Source organism: Callorhinchus milii, unplaced genomic scaffold, assembly GCF_018977255.1.
Source record: "Callorhinchus milii isolate IMCB2004 unplaced genomic scaffold, IMCB_Cmil_1.0 Scaffold235, whole genome shotgun sequence".
NCBI lineage: Eukaryota > Metazoa > Chordata > Chondrichthyes > Chimaeriformes > Callorhinchidae > Callorhinchus > Callorhinchus milii.
The window spans coordinates 18,743-39,979 of record NW_024704976.1 but is presented as its reverse complement, the minus strand read 5'-3'; the positions used below and the strand labels follow the sequence as shown (position 1 = coordinate 39,979).

Sequence of the window (21,237 nt, the reverse complement as noted above, 5' to 3'; positions counted from 1 at the left end):
GTGGGTCTCTGCGTGGTGGTGAGTTTGTGGGTCTCTGTGTGGTGAGTCTGCGGGTTTCTGTGTGGTGAATGTGAGTCTCTGTGGGTGTCTGGACATTCCCACACGATGATGATGATGTTATCAGCTACTTCGTTGAGCTTCTATGTGTCCCTGTCGGTCTCTATGTTTTTCTATGGTTCTCTATGTATCATTCTGGGTCTCTATGTATCTCTATCGGTCTCTATGAATCTATATCGGTCTCTTTGTATCTCTATGGGTCTCTATGTATCACTATGGGTCTCTATGGGTCACTATGTATCTCTGTGTATCTCTGGATCTCTGTGTGTCTCTATGTATCTCTTTGGATTTCTATGTATGACTATGGGTTTCTGTGTGTCTCTATGGGTCTCTGTGTGTCTCTTAGGGCATCTATGTGTTATGATTGTGGTATCATTACTGTGTACATATGCACACGTATGACGTCACTGTGCCGGGAGCGTTACTACCACGTGGGTCGACACGCACACATGACGTCATCCCGGCAGGAGGCGGGAATGACGTCAGGGCCGGTGCTGGACACGTGACCGGATCCCAGTGGGGGCCGGGGGTCCAGGGGCCCTCAGGGGGGCCCTCAGGGGGGCACGTGGACAGCAGGGGGGCTTCGAGAGGGTGCTCGAAGGGAGGCATGGCCGGGGTGGGGCCCGAGCATGCCGAGCCCCATATAAGCGGCCTCCTCAGGAGGTTCGGGGCTGTTCCTGCGAAGAATGAAGACGCCTCGTGAAGATGCCAAGAAGAGAAGGCCTACAGTGAGCGGACTGCCAGCAGCCACCTGGCTGGGTCACGCTGGAGTAGCTAAGAGACAATTGTGTGTTAGCTAGGGTAGGTCGGTGGTCACCACCCTATGTGTAGAGTAAGAGTAACTGTTGAGTAACCGTTGTGTTCATTAATAAATGAGTGTTGCATCCCAAGAAGTGTGTGCGCCTAAATTGAACCCACTACAATTGGTGTCAGAAGTGGCTAGCGTTAGGTGTTATCCTAGCCAGTATAGAATGCGCACGATTACTATAACTTACCTCGATGCTTTCACACGACGGAGACGGCGGGAAAATCGTCTTCAGGGCAGCCCCGGGGTCTGCAGCCCCGGTGAAGGAGGGAGATGGAGCTGCAGGCGGGGCAGCAGGATGCACATCACGTCGCTGCTTCGCTGCCATCAAGAGAGAGAGAGAGAGCGCCGGAGCTGGAAGAGAGAGGACGCCGCCGCTGCTGCGGGTGCCTCGGCACACTTTGCGCGTGTGGCCACCTAAACATCCATATGTGCCGCCGATACAGTCTATTCAGGTGTCTCGAGTTAATGAATTGGTGGCGCTAGACATTCTGGGACCCTTCCCGCCATCCGCGAAGGGTAATAAATACTTGTTGGTTGGGGTGGAATACCTCTCCCCTTGGCCGATGGCCTGGCCGTTGCCCGACCAGTCGGCGGCGTCTATTACAGACGCCTTTCTATTTGGGTACGTTATGGACAAGGGTGCGCCGGAGAGGTTGTGCCACACGGTGAGTGAACAACAATCTGATTGGGATTTGCATATCCCTGGGGTACTTTCGGCGTACCGGATGATGCCGCATGCGGCTACAGGATATTCGCCGTTTTTCCTTATGTACGGTCGTGAAAACGTGCCGCCGATGGATGTACAGTTGGGAACTGGAGTGAGGAGACCTGCTAAGCCTCTTCCTGATTATATTCAGGACACCGTTCACCGTGTTACTGAGGCGCGGGAGGGGGCCCGCATGGCTACGGCCAAAGCCCAGGCCCGGAACGAGCGGTGTGCTCGACGCTCTAAGGGGGAGTGCCCCTGGAAGGTTGGGGACCTGGCCTGGCTCCATTGCCCACAGGTGCGGCCAGGTACCTCTCCTAAATTACATAAACCATGGCAATGGCCGGTTCGCCTCATCGAGGTTCCCAACCCACAGTCGGCGCGTGTTCGGGTTGGATCTCGGCGTTGGTTCGTTCACACGTCGCGCTTGAAGCCATATGTGGCCCCTCTACCTGATGCGTCATCTCCTGATGTTGCCTTGCCGGGGTCTGTTGCTGCCAACTCACCCTTGCCTGTGCCTGTTGATCTTGCAAGAACGCCTGTCGTGCCTGTTACAGACAAGCTGGCCGTGACACCGCAGGGGATGAGGGGCTCTGCTCGGGGGTGCCTGCCACGGCTGCGGGAACTCCGAGCCCCGCGGCCCTTCCGACCCCGCTGCGGACACGAGTGCGGGACACCTCCGACGCTGAGCCTTCGGGGATACGGGACCGGGACGTTGGCGGGCCTCCAATAGTGACAGGAGGACTTCATCCTGTCGCTCCTAAAACCCCGTCACGTTCCCGGTCTGCGGGGGGGCTGCCGACCGTCCGGGACGGGCCGGCGACCCGCACACCCTCGAAATCCCTTACATTTCGTTGAATTTTATTGTTGTGTTCTTGTTCTTACTGTTATATTTATTGTATGCTTCGTTGTCCTTCGATGTGTCTTGGCCGTGTTTGCTCACATTACTTGTTGTCGTTATTGTTCAGCTGAGGTCGGCTGGATTTCTCTACGGGGGAGGGTGGTGTAATGCGGGCGTAAACGGCCTCGCGGATGTGACGTCACGGGCGGAGGAGTTAGGTCACGTGGGGGAGAGGGATCAAGTCTTAAGGGGGAGAAACCGGAAGAGAAGGGAGAGAGTTGTTGAGAGATATAGAGTGAGGCCACGCAGGGCGGAGGTTGGAGGGTGGCGAGATCGCCACACACCCAGGATAAGACTCGGCACCGTCGACCAGCGGTGACCGAGCACGGAGGAACGGGGAGCCGGCTGAGGCTGCAGTGACTGCAGCCGGAGGCCTGCACGAGGAGATCAGCAGCGGAGCTGCATCAGAGTGGAGTGAGAGGCTACGGGAGCGACGGCAGCATCGGGCTGCCAAGCAGGGGAGTCTCTGAGAGAGAGCCGTGTGGGACAAGTGTAAAGAACCCGAATAAAGGACAACGAAGACAGACACAGTGATCGAGTCCTTTATTACACATGTGTTGTTGTTGGTTCGCCTCGCCCCCCTCTCTCGGTGTGTGTACATATGTTCTCGCAGTAATTATTATCGTTGCCGGTTTATTGTTGATGTTGTTGTTGGAGGCACACTGGTTTTCTGTATTGTCACAGCCGGGACGGCTGTTTTTTTGCATGGGGGAGGGTGAGATAATGATTGTGGTATCATTACTGTGTACACACGCACACGTATGACGTCACTGTGCCGGGAGCGTTACTACCACGTGGGTCGACACACACATGACGTCAAGGCCGGTGCTGGACACGTGACCGGATCCCAGTGGGGGCCGGGGGTCCAGGGGGCCCTCGGGTGGGCATGGGTTGACTGTTGTGCCAGGCTAGGTGCTAGAGGAGGCCACGGGACAGACCCAGCAGGTGCCATGGGTTGACTGCTGTGCCAGGCTGGGTACAGGAGGAGATCAGGGGACAGACCCAGCTGGTGCCATGGGTTGACTGCTGTGCCAGGCTAGGTACAGGAGGCGGTCAATGGACAGACCCAGCAAGTGCCATGGGTTGACTGCTGTGCCAGGCTAGGTGCATCTGACGACAAACATCTGGGCAGTTCACCATCATTGGTTCAAGCAGAGCTTGTCTCTTGCTTCTGCTGATGAGACACGGAGCTGGGCAGACTCCAAATACATAGCAGCAGCAGGCATCGTCAGGGTTGGAATTGAACCCACGACCTCCTGTGTACCAGGCGAGGTAGTTAACATCACATCAGGGTCGGAATTGAACCCACGACCACCTGCGTACCAGGCGAGGTAGTTAACATCTCATCAGGGTCGGAATTGAACCCACGACCTCCTGTGTACCAGGCAAGGTAGTCAACATCTGGACCCAAGTCACCTCAGACCCCAGGCCGCAGCAACTCGCCACAACAAACACAATTGCAACGTTCTGTTAAATCCGCTTATTTATTAACAACAACAATCGATAAACAAACAATGGTCTAGATATATATGTACACATTACATTATAACTTTTTCTTATCTCTATCCTAACTCTTCACACGTGCACGTGGCTAGGCAGGCTCTAGTCCATTGTGTGGTGAGTGTGGCTGGTGAGTGTGGGTGGTGAGTGTGGTGAGTGTGGGTGGTGAGTGTGGGTGGTGTGTGTGGGTGGTGAGTGTGGCTGGTGAGTGTGGCTGGTGGGTGTGGGTGGTGAATGTGGGTGGTGAGTGTGGGTGGAGAGTGTGGGTGGTGAGTGTGAGTGTGTGGTGAGTGTGGCTGGTGAGTGGCTGGTGAGTGTGGCTGGTGAGTGTGGCTGGTGAGTGTGGGTGGAGAGTGTGGCTGGTGAGTGTGGGTGGTGAGTGTGGGTGGTGAGTGTGGTGAGTGTGGGTGGTGAGTGTGGGTGGTGAGTGTGAGTGGTCAGTGTGGGTGGTGAGTGTAGGTGGTGTATGTGGTGAGTGTGGTGTGGTGAGTGAGTGTGGTGAGTGTGGGTGGGGAGTGTGGGTGGTGAGTGTGTGGTGAGTGTGGTGGTGAGTGTGGGTGGTGAGTTTGGGTGGTGAGTGAGTGTGGGTGGTGAGTGTGGGTGGTGAGGATGGGTGGTGAGTGTGGTGAGTGTGGTGAGTGTGGGTGGTGAGTGAGGTGTGGTGAGTGTGGATGGTGAGTGTGGGTGGTAGTGTGGTGTGGTGAGTGTGGGTGGTGAGTGTGGTGTGGTGAGTGTGGGTGGTGAGTGTGGTGAGTGTGGGTAGTGAGTGTGTTGAGTGTGGGTGGTGAGTGTGGTGTGGTGAGTGTGGTGAGTGTGGGTGGTGAGTGTGGGTGGTGAGTGTGGGTGGTGAGTATGGTGAGTGTGGGTGGAGAGTGGGTGGTCAGTGTGGTCAATGTGGGTGGTGAGTGTGGGTGGGTGAGTGTGGTGAGTGTGGGTGGTGAGTGTGGTGTGGTGAGTGTGGTGTGGTGAGTGTGGTGAGTGTGGCTGGTGAGTGTGGGTGGTGAGTGTGGGTGGTCGGGAGTGTGGTGAGTGTGGGTGGTGAGTGTGGGTGGTGAGTGTGCGTGGTGAGTGTGGTGAGTGTGGGTGGTGAGTGTGGGTGGTGAGTGTGGGTGGTGAGTGTGGTGAGTGTGGGTGGGTGAGTGTGGGTGGTGAGTGAGTGTGGTGAGTGTTGGTGGTGAGTGTGGGTGGTGAGTGTGGGTGGGGAGTGTGGTGAGTGTGGATGTGAGTGTGGGTGGTGAGTGTGGGTGGGGAGTGTGGTGAGTTTGGGTGGTGAGTGTGGGTGGTGAGTGTGGTGAGTGTGGGTGGATGAGTGTGGGTGGTGAGTGTGGGTGGTGAGTGTGGGTAGTGAGTGTGACAGGTGAGTGTGGGTGGGGAGTGTGGTGAGTGTGGGTGGTGTGTGTGGGTGGGGAGTGTGGGTGGGGAGTGTGGTGAGTGTGGGTGGTGAGTGTGGGTGGTGAGTGTGGGTCCACTCCGCTACTCTGCCGTGGGCCGCCCACCACAGAGCAGCAGGCGGCTGAGCAGCGAGCGGAGTGAGCGGAGCGCCCTGCCCACACGCGCCAGGACCCCTCGGTCCCTCTCCCCCTCCTCCTCCTCTTCCTCCTTCTCCTCTTTATCCTCCTCCTCGTTGTCGTCATCCTCCTCCTGCGTCTCCACCACCTCCACCACCTCCGTCCTCTCTCCAAAGGTCTGGGTGAGCGACGATAATGACGATGGCGATAGGAGCTTCTCCTCCGGCTCCGCTCTGTGGAGAGAGAGGCAGCAGCACCACAGCAGCGCATCATCGTCATCATCATCATCGTTATCATCATCAACATCGTCATCAACATCGTCATCATCATCGTCGTCATCATCATCAACATCGTCATCATCGTCGTCGTCATCACCATCGTCGTCGTCATCGTCGTCGTCATCGTCGTCGTCATCATCGTCATCATCATCGTCGTCATGATCATCGTTATCATCATCGTCATCATCAGACCCACAGAGACCCATAGACCCACAGTGACCTATAGACCCACATAGACCAGAAGCCACTTGGCCATCTCAGCTGATAGCCGAATCAAGTGGGCTGATAACATCATCACCTTCTTCATCGCGTGGACATTCATAGCGGCAGTCAATTACTCGAAGTGCGTGACGCCGATTCTAAACGTGGAGGGGAAAATCTGCAGGACCCTGAGAAGAATCCACGTGGTGACCACCACGGGGACAGAAACGCAAAATGCAAAAATACAGCAACACAGGCATCGTCAGCATCGGGATCGAGCCCACGACCTCCTGTGTACCAGGCGAGGTAGTTAACATCTCATCAGGATCGAATCCACTACCTCCTGTGTACCAGGCGAGGTGGTTAACATCTCATCAGGATCGAACCCACAACCTCCTGTGTACCAGGCGAGGTAGTTAACATTCATCAGGGTCGGGATCGAAACCACGACCTCCTGCATACCAGGCGAGGTAGTTAACATCTCATCAGGATCGAACCCACTACCTCCTGCATACCAGGCGAGGTAGTTAACATCTAATCAGGGTCGGGATCGAACCCACGACCTCCTGCGTACCAGGCGAGGTAGTTAACATCTAATCAGGGTCGGGATCGAACCCATGACCTCCTGCGTTCCAGGCGAGGTACACAGAGAGAGGCTCACCGCGGCTGAGCAGCTGCAGAGCCTTGCACAGGAGTGGTGCCACCGCCGCTGCTGCTGATGGTGGTGGTGGCCCAGCGGGTGGTGTCGGCCCAGCTGGTGGTGGTGGCCCGGATGGTGGTGGTGGCCCAGTTGATGGGCCGATTGTAGATGATGGGAGTGGTGGTGGCGGTGGTGGGGGTGGCCCAGCTGGTGGTGGTGGCCCGGGTGGGGGTGGTGACCAAGATGGTGGTGGTGGCCCGGATGGTGGTGGTGGTGGGGATGGCCCGGGTGGTGGTGGTGGCCCGGATGGTGGTGGTGGTGGCCCGGATGGTGGCGTTGGTGGTGATGGCCCGGATGGTGGCGGTGGTGGGGATGGCCCGGGTGGTGGTGTTGGCCCGGATGGTGGTGGTGGTGGCCCGGATGGTGGCAGTGGTGGGGATGGCCCGGGTGGTGGTGGTGGCCCGGATGGTGGCGGTGGTAGCCCGGATGGTAGTGGAGGTGGCCTCACTGGCGGTGGTGGCCCGGGTGGTGGTGGTGGCCCGGGTGGTGGTGGGGGTGGCCCTGCTGGTGGTGGCCCGGATGGTGGTGGTGGTTTGGAGCCAGCTGTGAGCCAGCGCCTGCTCAGGCGTCATCCGGAGATTCGGATCCCATCTGTTGGGAGACGCACGGGGAGGGAGGGAGGGGAGGAGTGGGGGGGAGACGCACACGTGGTGAGAGGGGTATGGTGAGATGATTTGACAGGGTGGGAGGTGGGGGAAGAGTGGGGAGAGGGGGGGGATGGAGAAGGTGGGAGGGAGTGGTGGTGGGTAGTGAGTGGGTGGCAGAGCTGTCAACCCGTACGGATTATTCCATATTCTTGTACACGGAAATTGAGTTTTCAGATCCGTACGGAGTGCAGCCGTTTCAATTCTGGGTAAAAATAATAATTTGTGTCTATTTGTTTGTGTTTGTCCCTTGTGATGGGACTTTGCAGGATGAACGTTGAGATTTATAAGGGGCACGGAGTAACCGACAATGTCTGAGTTGGGTCTGTTGTAAGGTAGGGCACTGATAAGGTGTTGACAGGTATGGGGTGGTGAGTGGGGGTGAGTGAGTGGGGGTGAGTGGTGTGGGGATAAGTGGAGATAAGTGGGGGTGAGCGAGGGGTGAGTGTGGTTCGTACTGCAGGCAGCGGCTGACGAAGTCCACCAGCTGAGGGTGGTGGCCCTGCAGCGCACGGTGCAGGGGGAGGCTTCCTGGTGGCCGCTGCTTGGACATGTTTTTGGGGAGGCCCTCAGAGTCTGCAGAGAGACGCATGCAGAGTCACCAACCACCACGTCGCCCACATACCTGCTCATCCACTTACCTACCCACCTACCTATCCACCTACATACCCACTCACCGAACCACCTACATACTACCAACCAACCTACCTAACCACCCTACACACCCACCCAATCACTCACCTGCCCACTTACCCACCTACCCTCACACCGACCCACTCACCCACATACGCACTTACCCACCTACCCACTCACTCACCCACCCACTCACTCACCTACCTACTCACCTTCCCAACCACTCACTCACTCACCACCTACTCACTCACCCACCCACTTACCCACCCACTCACCTACCCACCCACTCGCTCACTCACCCACCCACCTATGCTTCCGAACGCCTGCTACTGAGAGCCCAAAACCCCACCCCACCCACCACCCCCGAGATAATCAGAGCCCCCCCAGCCCCCCCCCACAAAATAACCCTATAAGAGCCTCACTGCCACCCCACCTAACAAAACAGAATGGGTTACGTCGCTTGCGCCAGCCTGCTCGAGCCCTCGACTCACCAAAGAAAAGTATCCTTTTTGGGGCGTCGTCCACCATCTTTTTCGGGGGCATGCCCAGGATCTGCGCATGGTTTCGGACGAAGACAAAAGGAGGAGGGGGGGGGGTTACAGCCGGTGGAGCCTCAGCGGGCCAATTGGGGCAAATACTGCATGTCAGCGGTGAGTCGTGGTGGAGGCAGCGCCTGTGGAGGCCGGCACTGTGTACAAAGACAACAATCCCCGCTTCCCCGTATTATCCTCATCTCATTGCACACGAGGGGTGGGTGCCCAGTGCCACGCCCGGCCACCTTTGTCTCCCCCAGTGGAAATGTTTACTACACACTGCTACACCAGGTACAGTAGAACCTCTGGTCATGAACGCTTCTGATCACGACCAAATCGGGTTCCGACCAAAAAATTCACAAAAAATTTTAATCTGGTAACGAACGGGTGGCGATCAAACACGGCCGCGGCCGATTTCCCCTTCCGTGCCATTTTTTTGTTGAATTACACAACGCGTAACAGTTATCTATGTAACTTTTGTTACATAAAATTCCTAGTAAGATATTAATTTTGTGAGTGTAGTCATACCCCTCCCCCCTCATTCAAGCCGTAATTTAGAGAGCGAAAGCGCTGAGTACGTAAATCGCTCACGTAATAACCCGTTAATCTCTTCTCACATCATTCATACGATGATGCGGTGAAGTAAACGTTCATACGATATTACGGTGAATGCTTCCAAAAACAATACTGTAAGCAAATATTACTGTTAACTTACTTTCAATAGAAACATGAATTTCTCGTGCGAATATTCTCTCTCTCTCTCTCAGAATCGACCGACTGATGTAGCAGACGAAACAATCATCTTGTTGAACGATTCCAAACCTTGACGCAGCAATATTAGTTTTCCCTGTTGTTCAAGGTTTTCTCAGTGTTATTCAATGTTTTTACATTTAGTTTACTATTACACTGTGAATTCTATGGCATAATTAACTATTTTTGTGCTTAAAAATCTTTAAAAAACAATATTTACGTACAGTTCGTAGGAGTCTGGAACGGATTAATCGTATTTACATACAATCCAATGGGGAAATTAGGTTCGAGTCACGACCAAATCGGGTTGCGACCAAAGTTATGGAACGAATTATGGTCGTGACCAGAGGTTCTACTGTACTCGCTTGAGGCTTAGTCGACCTATGAGAGGCCCTGGACCAGTTCAGATATTCCTCTCTGGTGTTTGGGGTCGTGAGAGGGAATCAAACTCTATGAGTATGGGTTTCTGTGGGTCTGTATGGGTCTCTATGAGTATGGGTCTCTGTGCAACCCACAGAGACCCATACCCATAGACACCTGCCCGCCCACCCATCATACCCACCGTACCCACCCACCATACACACCCACCATACCCACCCACTATACCCACCGTACCCACCCACCCACCGCCCGTACCTCAATGCAGCAGGGCAGGTGTTCTTCGATGGCAGGTGAATCGAAGAGCACCTTGCCGGTGGCCATTTCGGCCAAGGTACAGCCCAGGCCCCACATGTCCACAGCGGAGGTGACATCGTAGCCCAGCAGCAGCTCCGGGGCCATGTAGGGCAACGTCCCACCCACGTTTTTGGCTGCACAGCAACAACAACAACGACGATGAATATGAAGTAGTCCCTCCGTCAACAGCGACGTGGGGGGAACAAGTTTCTCTTTTTGTCGGCTAAACGCGTAGTCGGCTTCTGCGACCGATATTTCATGGCGGAGGCGAGTTATTGGGTTGGACCGCGTACTCTGGCTGCCTGCCTGATGATGATGCTCAGCTGTAAATGCTCGAATTGTAAACGTCGTAGTGGGTTTACATCTCCAGCACACCGGTTAGTGCTGTGCAAGTGGCGAATTGGCGCGTCCTGTTTACGTGACGCTGAACCTCGCCGGCCGGCTGCGTCGGATGGCGGTGGGTTTGACGATGCAATGTTTAAATTGACGCCATCTAATCCCCCCCCCCCAAAAAAAAACTCCACGCATGCACGCAAGGCCACTCACTTTTATGCTTCAGGTAAAAGCTGCACCCGAAGTCGGTGACCCTCACTTTGCCGGTCGCGGTGAGCAGAATGTTGTCCTGGACAAAGGGGAGAGACAGAGAAGGAATTCCACGCTCTGAGGTTACGGCGAGAGTGTCCAGCCAGCAGTGGGTCGATCACGCAAAGTGACGCATTGACACCCACACGGGCAGCCCCCCCCCCCCCGACTTGCGACACGGGCGACGTGCCTGAGACCCGTTCAAAGTTGTATTTTACTACCAGGGTGTAAGGCCCCGCTGAGCTGCTGTGTAGGTCTTTTATCGGAAACGACCCGGCCATCACGTAATGACAGCAGCTCAACCAAGGGGCTGATATCATCATCAGCATCATCATCATCAGCATCATCATCATCAGCATCATCATCATCAGCATCATCAGCATCATCATCATAATTGCGTGGACATGTATAGCAGCAGCCAAACACTCTAGAGACGTGTTTCAACAAGCCCATAGAGACCCATACTCATAGAGACCCATACTCAGAGAGACCCACACAGACATAGAGATCCACATTCTCATAGAGACCCACATACTCATAGAGACCCACATACTCATAGAGACCCATACAGACCCACATAGACCCATACTCATAGAGACCCAAACAGACCCACAGAGACCCATACTCATAGAGACCCACAAAGACCAACAGAGATCCATACTCATAGAGACCCACACAGGCATAGAGAGACCCATACTCAGAGACCCACACAGACTTCGAGAGACACAGACTAAAACTAAGCTATGTTTTACTTTACTAGGTGTAAGGCCCCACTCTGAGCTGCTGTGCAGCTGTTTTGTCGGAAGCTCCCTGGCCATCACAAACGATAGCTCAACAACGTGGGCTGATATCAACATCATCATGCGGAAAGGTTACAGCAGCGGTCAAATACTCTAAACGCGTGGTCATGTTGATTCTGAACGTAGAGGGAAAAACTGGAGGGCTTGGAGGAAAATCCACGTGACCACCACGGGGAGCGAGAGAGATGCAAACTCCAAATATACAGCAGGAGTCAGGGTCGGGATCGAACCCACGACCCCCTGTATACCAGGCGAGGTAGTTAACATCTCCTAGCCACAGCTGCCTACCGTCAACCTGCTACCTCTATCTGGAAGGAGGAGGTGGCAGAGTCACAGTAGATTGACGAGCCAGCGCATCGACCCCGCGATCAACCGTGGCCGGCCTGCCTCCGCGCCAGCTAACCGAGCGCCCCGATGAGAGGGCGTGACCACCGCGCCCGCTCCGCTCACCGGCTTGATGTCCGCGTGGACGATGCCCCGCCCCTTGGCGTACAACAGGAAGTCGAGGATGGCCCTGGTGTGCTCCCTCAACCGCCTCACGTAGATTCGCCCGATGCTTCCTTTGCTCATGACGTCGTAGAGGCTCTTCCTGGCACGACAACGACGACGACGTTTAAACCCCTTTCCCGTTCCGATGACGTCCGCTCGGCGACCCACGACCCGGACCCCAAACCGACTTGTGCCACTTGGTTAGTTTTGGGGGGAGGGGTCATGAAACGCCTCGTCGCTCCGCGGTATTCATCCTCGGTCTCGCCGCGCCGCACTAGCGCCAAGGGAACTGAATGTTTAGTGATAATAACTTCATTATGATTTTATTATAATTTCACCATGATTATGTTATTCCCTTTTATTATTTCATTACTATCATTTTATTACTATCATATCACAATTTAACAATAAATGTATTCTATTTATTATTTTTTATTATCAATATTTCTTAATATAAATTTGTATTATAATTTTAATTAGCAATATATTCGTATTATTTCATTATAATTTCCTTATCTTATAATTTTTTCCGTTATTTAATTGCCATATTATTGTTAATTAGAATTTTTTCATTATTCACCTATTAATATCGTATTATTAATATATTTTACTAGCAGGTGTACCCGTTCTTCGCACGGAAATTAATAGTTTAGTCCACAGATGTGACGTCACCGCTCACTGCCGTGCAATAGATTATATCCATTATTCCCCCCCCAAAATACAAAAGTCTATTTTTATACTTTTTACATTGTGTACAGTACGGAAGCTACCCACGTGCCAAATTTAAAGTTTTTTGCATGTTGGGAAGTATGCAAAACATTTCGAACAGACACACATATCCACACATTTCCCTTTTATTTCTATGTAGATTCTCATGAAAAAAATAAATGTGTGATTCATGGGGAGCATTTCCGTGAGTCGCGTCTTCCGCAACCCGGGGGACTTCCTGCGTCTGATTTGTCGCCACGGTGTTCTGCGATTGTCGATAACGCAGCGGTTCGCTGTGCTGAGCTGCTTGACCCACGCGGGCCATGTGGACGCGTGCTGCTCGACTTCCCAGAGCTTTGGAAACTCGATTGCCAAACAAATTGTGCTTGTAAAATTGTCAGATTAATTATTGCATAAATTAATTATCAAAATAGTAATTAAATAAGTTACGTATTCGATTAAATTAACTGATTTAAAGAGGCGAGACATATTTTGATGAATTGTTAACTATCTTTAAACTCATTAAATAAACTGCAAAAATAAGTTAATTATGAAAGGTATGAAAAAAAAGCAATTTGGGAACAAATTAGAAAATTAATCCCCCCCCCCCACTTTGCACAAGAGCACAGAAGCCTGATCACCACATCTGTGCCTCTATATAAGGAACGAAACAGGTGGAATTCTCCACAAAATGTGGCTGTCGCCTGATGAAGCCAGTTGTAATTACTGGCGAAACATCATACTCAGAGATTGGAAATGTTGTGGCTTGGCTCTCCAACACACTGTTGTGCTGTACCATTATACTCCACTATACACTACTATACACTACTATACACTACACTTTCCATTACACTGTACACTACACAATACACTACTATACACTACTATACACTACACTACTATACACTACACTTTCTACTACACTATACACTACACTATACACTACTATACACTACACTTTCTACTACACTATACACTACTATACACTACACTATACACTACTACACTTTACACGACACTACACAATAGTACTGTACTAGTAACGAATTGGCACGTTCTGTTTGCATGACAACCCTTACTAGTTGGCTATGTTGGGTGGTGGCGGGTTTAACGACACAACATTTATATATTTACTTAATCTAACCAAAAATACCTCTATTATGGATGATATTGGTCGCGAAAGCCCTGCGTGTGAAACTCAATCAATAAATGTGATAAATCGATAAATCTAGTTGCTTGATCATATGTTAAATAAATATTTATTCCGAAATAAATCAACTATCGAGCGGAGCAATGGACACGCACACGCACGTGGGTGGGTGGGTGGGAAGGGGAGGTTCGCGTACTTCAAGAGCTCGACGACGAGGCAATTGTGTCCGCGGAATTGGAACGTGTCCAAGACCCGGATGACTCCGTAGCGCTCATCGCTGGCCTTGCCCTGCAGCTCATTGGCCACCTCCAGCTCCGTCCTCTGACGGGCCGCTGTCGAGGAGCTGTGCAGCGGGAGGGGGAAGGCCACGAAATCAACGGTGACTCTGTGGGTGACTCGATGGGTGTCTCTGTGGGTGTCTCTGTGGGGGTCTCTATGGGTGTCTCTGTGGGTGTCTCTGTGGGGGTCTCTGTGGGTGACTCTGTGGGTGTCTCTGTGGGTGACTCTGTGGGGGTCTCTGTGGGTGACTGTAGATATCTGTGGGTCGGGGTGTTTCTGTGGGCCTCTGTGGGTCTCTAAGGGTATGGGTGTCTCTGTGGGTCTCTCAGGGTCTCTATTAGTCTGGGTGTCTCTGTGGGTCTCTAAGGGTCTGGGTGTCTCTGTGGGTGTCTCTGTGGGTCTCTCAGGGTCTGGGTGTCTCTGTGGGTGACTCTGTGGGTTACTCTGCGGGTTTCTGTTGGGTCTCTATGGGTATTCATTCAGACTCTGTCGCCTCGACAGACCTGGTTTTCACCTGAGGACGGCTGCTTGCGTTGTGGCCGAAACGTCGTGAGAATTATTTTATTGTGTTTTATTTTTATTATTTTATTACTTCCCTTCTACGTGACTTTACCGAAAGAACCAAGAAGATGAATCCCTGCAGTCACGAAAGCTTTAAATAGAAATTCTCTATGGGTATTTTAGTTCATAGTTAGCAATAGTTGTACAGCAGTTAATATTTTGTTAGTTAACTTTAGTTCATAGCAGTAGTCTTACGGCACGTTATTATTTTGTGAGTTCATAGCAGCAGTTTTACGGCAGTTAGTGCTTCTTTTTAGTTAGTTCATAGCAGTAAGTTTTCATAGCAGTTAGTATTCTGTTACTTTATAGTTAGCAGCAGTTTTATGGCAGTAAGATCTTGTTAGTTTATAGTTAGCAGCAGTTTTAGGGCAGTTAGTATTTTGTCAGCGAGTCCATAGTTATTGGCAGTTTCACGGCGGTGCCTCCAATCATTTGATGATTATTTTTCGAGAGCGCGGGCCACCGCGGAAGGCCCTCCGACTCACCTCCAGGGCAGCGACAGCATCTTGACGGCCACGAGTGTTTTGGTTTTGTGGTCGAGGCACTGCAGCACCAGGCCCTGGCCTCCCTCGCCAATCATCTTCTGCACCTCATAGCGGTAGTGGAGCTGTTCCTTGCGGACCTAGGAGGCGAAGGCCAGTTGTCAAGAGTCGTCGCAATCAGAGCGTCGAATGTTAGGTGGTTGCAGCAGCAGTCCGGGCTTCCACGACCGCCATTATCAGCTATAGAGGTTTCTTTTTGCTTGGGTGTTAGATCGCGGAAATGTATAAATGTTTAGTTAAACTGCCGAATGCTTGACTTAAAGCTTTCGTGACTGCAGGAATTCGTATTCTTGGATCTTTCGGTAAAGTCACATAGGTTCAAAGAAAAAAATATAAATAACAGACAACTGGGACGTTTCGATCGCAACGCAAGCGGTCATCTTCCTGTTATTTTTATTATTTTCTTTGAACCTATCTACGTGACTTTACCGAAAGACCCAAGAATACCGAATGGCGTTAAAACTTGGGGGGATTTAACTACACATATTTGGACCATCTTATTTGACGGGCACTATTCTTTAGTTACCGTACAGTTTTCTGATAGACAGCCAGTTTTGTTTTATCATGTTTAGCTTCTTTTTTCACACACTGGTTTCCTGCTTTAAGTTTTACCCACCCAGCAACATAGCGAGGGGCTGTTTCTTCCTGACCTGCTTTTCTGCTTCTACCATCTACGTAACAAAGGCTCAGTCCCATTAGAAGCAGTCGCACCTTAACAACTCTGGCACCTCCCAGCTCAACCAGTCTACATAACAAAGGCTCAGTCCTAGCAGCAGCCTCAGCCGCAGCAGCCTCAGCCGCACCAACCTTACCATAATAAAAAAACTCCTCCCCCCCTCAACCAGTATATATACAAGGTCGGGTCTCTTGGAATTTCTCTTTACTTGATACAGCAATCGTGCTGTGACAGTTCCACCTGAAGACGGAAGCTTGTGTTGCCTCCGAAACGTCGTGATTTTTTATTTTACTTTTATTAATTTTAATTTTATTTTTTACCTACGTGACTTCACCGAAAAAACCCTAGAGTACTTGGGGGGGGGGGGTTGTTCGCCTTTTTGCGTTTATCCATCTAACACTGGGTAGTGAGACACTGGTGGCGAGACACTGGTGGCGAGACACTGGGTAGTGAGACACTGGTAGTGAGACACTGGTAGTAAGACACTGGGTAGTGAGACACTGGTGGTGAGACACTGGGTAGTGAGACACTGGTGGTGAGACATTGGGTAGTGAGACACAGGTTGTGAGACACTGGTAGTGACACACTGGGTGGTGAGACACTGGTAGTGAGACACTGGTAGTGAGACACTGGGTAGTGAGACACTGGTAGTGAGACTAGGTCCTAAAGAAGGATGCTCTCTCCGGTGTAGACCAATCAGTTTCAAAGGCAATGCCATACATTATCAGAGCATGTTTTTGTCTGCATGTTCACCACAAGTATGTATTTTATGTCCAGAAAGGCTACAGCCTATTGCTACGCTGTTAAAGGCCCCACCACTGAGCTGCTATGTAGCCCTTGTTTCTCAAGAGCGACCTGGCCATCACAAATCATTGCTCAACGAAGTGGGGCCTCATCTTTATCACCATGTGGAAATGTACAGCAGAAGCAGCCAATTACTCTAAATGTGTGTTGACGTTGTTTCTAAATGTGGAAGGAGAAAAATCCACGCAACCACGGGGAGAAAGATAGAGACGCAAACTCCAAATATACAGCAGGCGTCAGGGTCGGTATCGAACCCACGACCTCCTGTATACCAGGGGAGGGAGTTAACATCTCCTGGCCACCACGGCTGACGCCGTGAGTGGATTAGCCAAAGTTTACTACATATGGTGCGTAATAACTTTAACACTTTCACAGAGACCCACAGACACCCAGACCAATAAAGACCCAAACAGATCCTTAGACACCCACAGAGACCCCCAGAAACCCGTAACACAAAACCTTAACTGACTGTCCGTGTCTGGTGGTGGTGGCAGGTTGAACGATTACACATTTATACTCATGCCTTCTAACCCAACAAAAACCTCTGTGGGTGTCTAATGGTGTCTCTTTGGGTGCCTTTGTGGGTCTCAATGGGAGTGGGTCTCTATGGGTGTCTCTATGGGTCTCTGTGGGTGTCTCTTTGGGTCTCCATGGGTGTCTCTGTGTCTCTGTGAGCCTCACAGGGATGTAGTTGTTGTTATCGTCGTCGGAGCTGTCGGTGTTGTTGCCACCCCGGGGTTTGTCGACCTTGTCCAAAGTGAAGAACCATACTTGTTTCATGGCCTCCAGCTCCAGCTTTTGGCGATGACTTAGCTGAGGCCCAAAGAGATCCAGGATCGCTGCACACGTGACAACAATAACAACATCTTAGATTTTTAACTATTTCTGTTTTGTTTACATGCCAGGTAAGGCCCCCGCTAGAGCTACATCGTCATCGTCGTCATTATCATAACATGGAGACTCATCACTCCACTCAGACCCACAGAGACCCACAGAAACCCATACTTGTGTAGGACTTGAAATGTCACGCGCCCCGCGTTATGTTGCTATGCGAGCGAGCAGCGTACAGTGGGGGCAACTGAGGATACAGTTGTTGTTGTGTGCCATTGAGAGGGAGGTCATTAAGAGACACCACAGGTGTTAAGGGTAACGGAGGACGCAGGCCGGTGATTGGTCAGGAGGGTGAGTGGCTGATGACTGGCGGCCGGGCTGATGGCGATAACATGGTCACGTGAGGCTGGGGGCCTGGGGGCGAGTAGCAAAGCGGGGGATGAGATAATTAATTGGGGCTGATTGGTTCGGGTATAAAGGCACAGCGTAACGGAGAGACGGGGGTCTTGGGGGAGTGTTGGAGTCGGAGATGGAGACGGTGCCTGGGACAGAGACGGAGCAGCAGGGAGCAGGAATAGATACAGATAGGGTAGCAGTGGATAGAGAGAATACAGCGTACAGTAGCAGTGGATAGAGAGAATACAGATAGGGTAGCAGTGGACGGAGCGAGTACTGAGTAGGGTAGCAGCGGAGTAACGGACCTAGGGGGAGAGAGAGAGAGAGCGAGCGAAGTCGCGGAGCGAGCGAACGGAGAGACATGGAGTGATGACGAGGAGGTGTGAACTATATGTGTGAATAAAAGAGACGAGAAAGACAAGAAGCTGTCGCATCAGTAAGAGTCCTACACTTGTATCGAACCATAGAGACCCACAGAGACCCATACTCATATAGATCCATAGATCCACAGATATCCATGCTCATATCGAACCATAACGACCATAGAGACCCATACTAAAACTAAACTATTTATTTTTATTTTGGCAGGTAAGGCCCCACAGAAGTGGCTGTGATCTTCATCACGTGGAAATATATAGTGGCCGCCAAATACTGTATACCCACGTAACATGGCTGCCATGACATCCCTCGTGCAACATGGACACAATGACAACCCCCATGCAATATGGCTGCCATGACATCCCCCATGCAACATGGCCATCATGACATCCCTCATGAAACATGGCCGCCCTAAAGACCCCCATGTATAATGGCCATCGTGAAATCCTGCACGTAACATGGCCATAGTGACGTCCCCTATGCAGCATGGCTGTAGTGATGTACCCCATGCAACATTGCTGCCGTGACATCCCTCATGCAAAATGGCCACAATGAAGTCCCCCATGCAACATGGCTGCCATAAAGTCTCATAAACAACATGGCCACCGTGAAGTCCCTAATGAAAAATGGCGGTAGTGACTTCCCCCCATTCAACGTGGCCATTTTTGCTGACTGCTGTTCCTCACCTCGAGGCGATTTACTGAGGATAGGGCCGGTGCCGGCTGCGGACAACGCGCTCCACGTGTTGCCAGAGACTCCCTCCCTCCTTGCTCCAGCTTGGCTCGTCTACATGCACATACACACATAATAAACAATATTGGAGTACGCTCCTCTACACACAGACTTCAAATAAACAGTAGACATCAGGTCGACCTCCTGGAAACCAAGTGAGGTTGTTAATATCTCGCCATTGTGGTGCCACAGAGTAGTGTACAGGCATCACAAACACTCACTACATCTCCCGGAGGATTGTTCCGCTGTTCGGTTCGCAAGTGCGAGTTGTAAGTCGATGTTAAACAAATATATATTTCATGGAAGCTTGTTTGTAGTGTGGGTGGTGTTTGTAAGTGTGGGTGGTGTTCGTAAGTGAGGGTGTTGTTCGTAAGTGAAGGTGGTGTTCGAAAGTATGGGTGGTGTTTATAAGTGCTATTGGTGTTCGTTAGTGCTGGTAGTGTTAGTAAGTGCTGGTGGTGTTCGTAAGTGAGGGTGGTGTTCGTAAGTGTGGGTGGTGTTCATAAGTGTGGGTGGTGTTGGTGAGTGCTGGTGGTGTTCGTAAGTCGAGCGTAGGGGCCCATGCGTACCTCCATGGTGTTGATACTCAGAGTGGCTTCTCTCACGCAGCAGTCCCCAAGGTCTCTGTGTGGAAAGCTGTGGGTGGGTGGGGGGGTGGAGATGGTGTAGAGAGTCACAACACGAACTCACATCCTCACCACTTTCTCTCATCCCCCAACCAGTAACCCACCATTCTAACCACGAACCCCATCCTCACCACAAACTCACAACACGGACTCACATCCTCACCACAAACTCACAACACGGACTCATATCCTCACCATGAACTCACAACATGGACTCACATCCTCACCACAAACTCATATGAACTCACATGCGCACCACGGACCCACATCCGCACCACGGACCCACACACTCACCACGAACCCACAACATGGACCCACACACTCACCACCAACCCACATCCTCACCACTGACCCACACACTCACCACGAACCAACAACACGTAACCACACACTCACCACGCACCACATCCACACCACGAACCCACACACTCACCACGAACCCACAACACGGACCCACACACTCTCCAAGCACCCACATCCTCACCACGGACCCACACACTCACCACGAACCCACAACATGGACCCACACACTCACCACGCACCCACGAACCCACAACACGGACCCACACACTCACCACGAACCCACAACACGGACCCACACACTCACCATGAACCCACAAAACTCACCTCGTCAAAAGTTTCGCTCGGATGGCTTCAGCAGAAGTTGTTCGAAAGGCGACGATGATGAAGCTGAAGCAGCTGAAGTTTAAGAAGCTGCCGTCTCCTTCACGCCCGTCTCGAACTCTGAGGAAGCACGTGGTGATTGCGACGTCACCGGTGATGTCACAGCTCGAGGGACTTGACCACGCCCCCTTTAGCCACGCCCTCCGAGTGACGTGCCAGTGCGCGACCACGCCCCCGGAAGCCGCCCCCCGCCCCTCCTCTTGGGGCGACCTCCACCCCCAGCTTCTACTTCCGCTTCCGGTCAGGGCGAATGGCGGCGATGGCGGGAAAAATCTGAACCCTGTCTGGGCCTCCTCGTGGTCGACTCAGCCTGAAGATGCCGACACGGGGCTCTGTGTGAGGTGAGTCTGTGAGTCTCCGTGTGTGTCTGTGTGAGGTGAGTCTGTGGGTCTCTGTGTGTGTCTGTGTGAGGTGAGTCTGTGGGTCTCTGTGTGATGGTCTGTGGAGTCTGTGGGTCTCTGTGTGATGAGTCTGTGGGTCTCTGTGTGATGAGTCTGTGGGTCTCTGTGTGATGAGTCTGTGGGTCTCTGTGTGGTGAGTCTGTGGTCTCTGTGTGATGAGTCTGTGGGTCTCTGTGTGGTGAGTCTGTGGTCTCTGTGTGGTGAGTCTGTGGGTCTCTGTGTGGTGAGTCTGTGGGTCTCTGTGTGGTGAGTCTGTGGGTCTCTGTGTGGTGAGTCTGTGGGTCTCTGTGTGGTGAGTCTGTGGGTCTCTGTGTGATGAGTCTGTGGGTCTCTGTGTGGTGAGTCTGTGGGTCTCTGTGTGGTGAGTCTGTGGGTCTCTGTGTGGTGAGTCTGTGGGTCTCTGTGTGATGAGTCTGTGGGTCTCTGTGTGATGAGTCTGTGGGTCTCTGTGTGGTGAGTCTGTGGGTCTCTGTGTGGTGAGTCTGTGGGTCTCTGTGTGGTGAGTCTGTGGGTCTCTGTGTGATGAGTCTGTGGGTCTCTGTGTGGTGAGTCTGTGGGTCTCTGTGTGGTGAGTCTGTGGGTCTCTGTGTGGTGAGTCTGTGGGTCTCTGTGTGGTGAATCTGAGTCTCTGTGGGTGTCTTTACATTTCCACACGATGATAATGTTATCAGCCACTTGGTTGAGCTATCATTTGTAATAGCCAG

At 52.1% G+C, this 21,237-nt stretch overlaps 1 protein-coding gene across 1 annotated transcript; it reads right to left on the bottom strand.

Moving 5' to 3' along the window:
• Nucleotides 1-5,445: 5,445 nt before the first annotated feature.
• On the bottom strand, nucleotides 5,446-18,231 carry LOC121851943 (dual specificity tyrosine-phosphorylation-regulated kinase 4-like). The gene is made up of 11 exons (XM_042346009.1): nucleotides 18,162-18,231; nucleotides 17,167-17,324; nucleotides 14,949-15,085; nucleotides 13,820-13,966; nucleotides 11,727-11,865; nucleotides 10,441-10,516; nucleotides 9,856-10,028; nucleotides 8,428-8,488; nucleotides 7,762-7,879; nucleotides 6,621-6,713; nucleotides 5,446-5,713 (listed from the first exon to the last, which is right to left on the bottom strand). Exons 1-11 carry the CDS (start codon nucleotides 18,229-18,231, stop codon nucleotides 5,446-5,448), a joined length of 1,440 nt encoding a protein of 479 aa, XP_042201943.1.
• Between the last annotated feature and the right edge of the window lie 3,006 nt (nucleotides 18,232-21,237).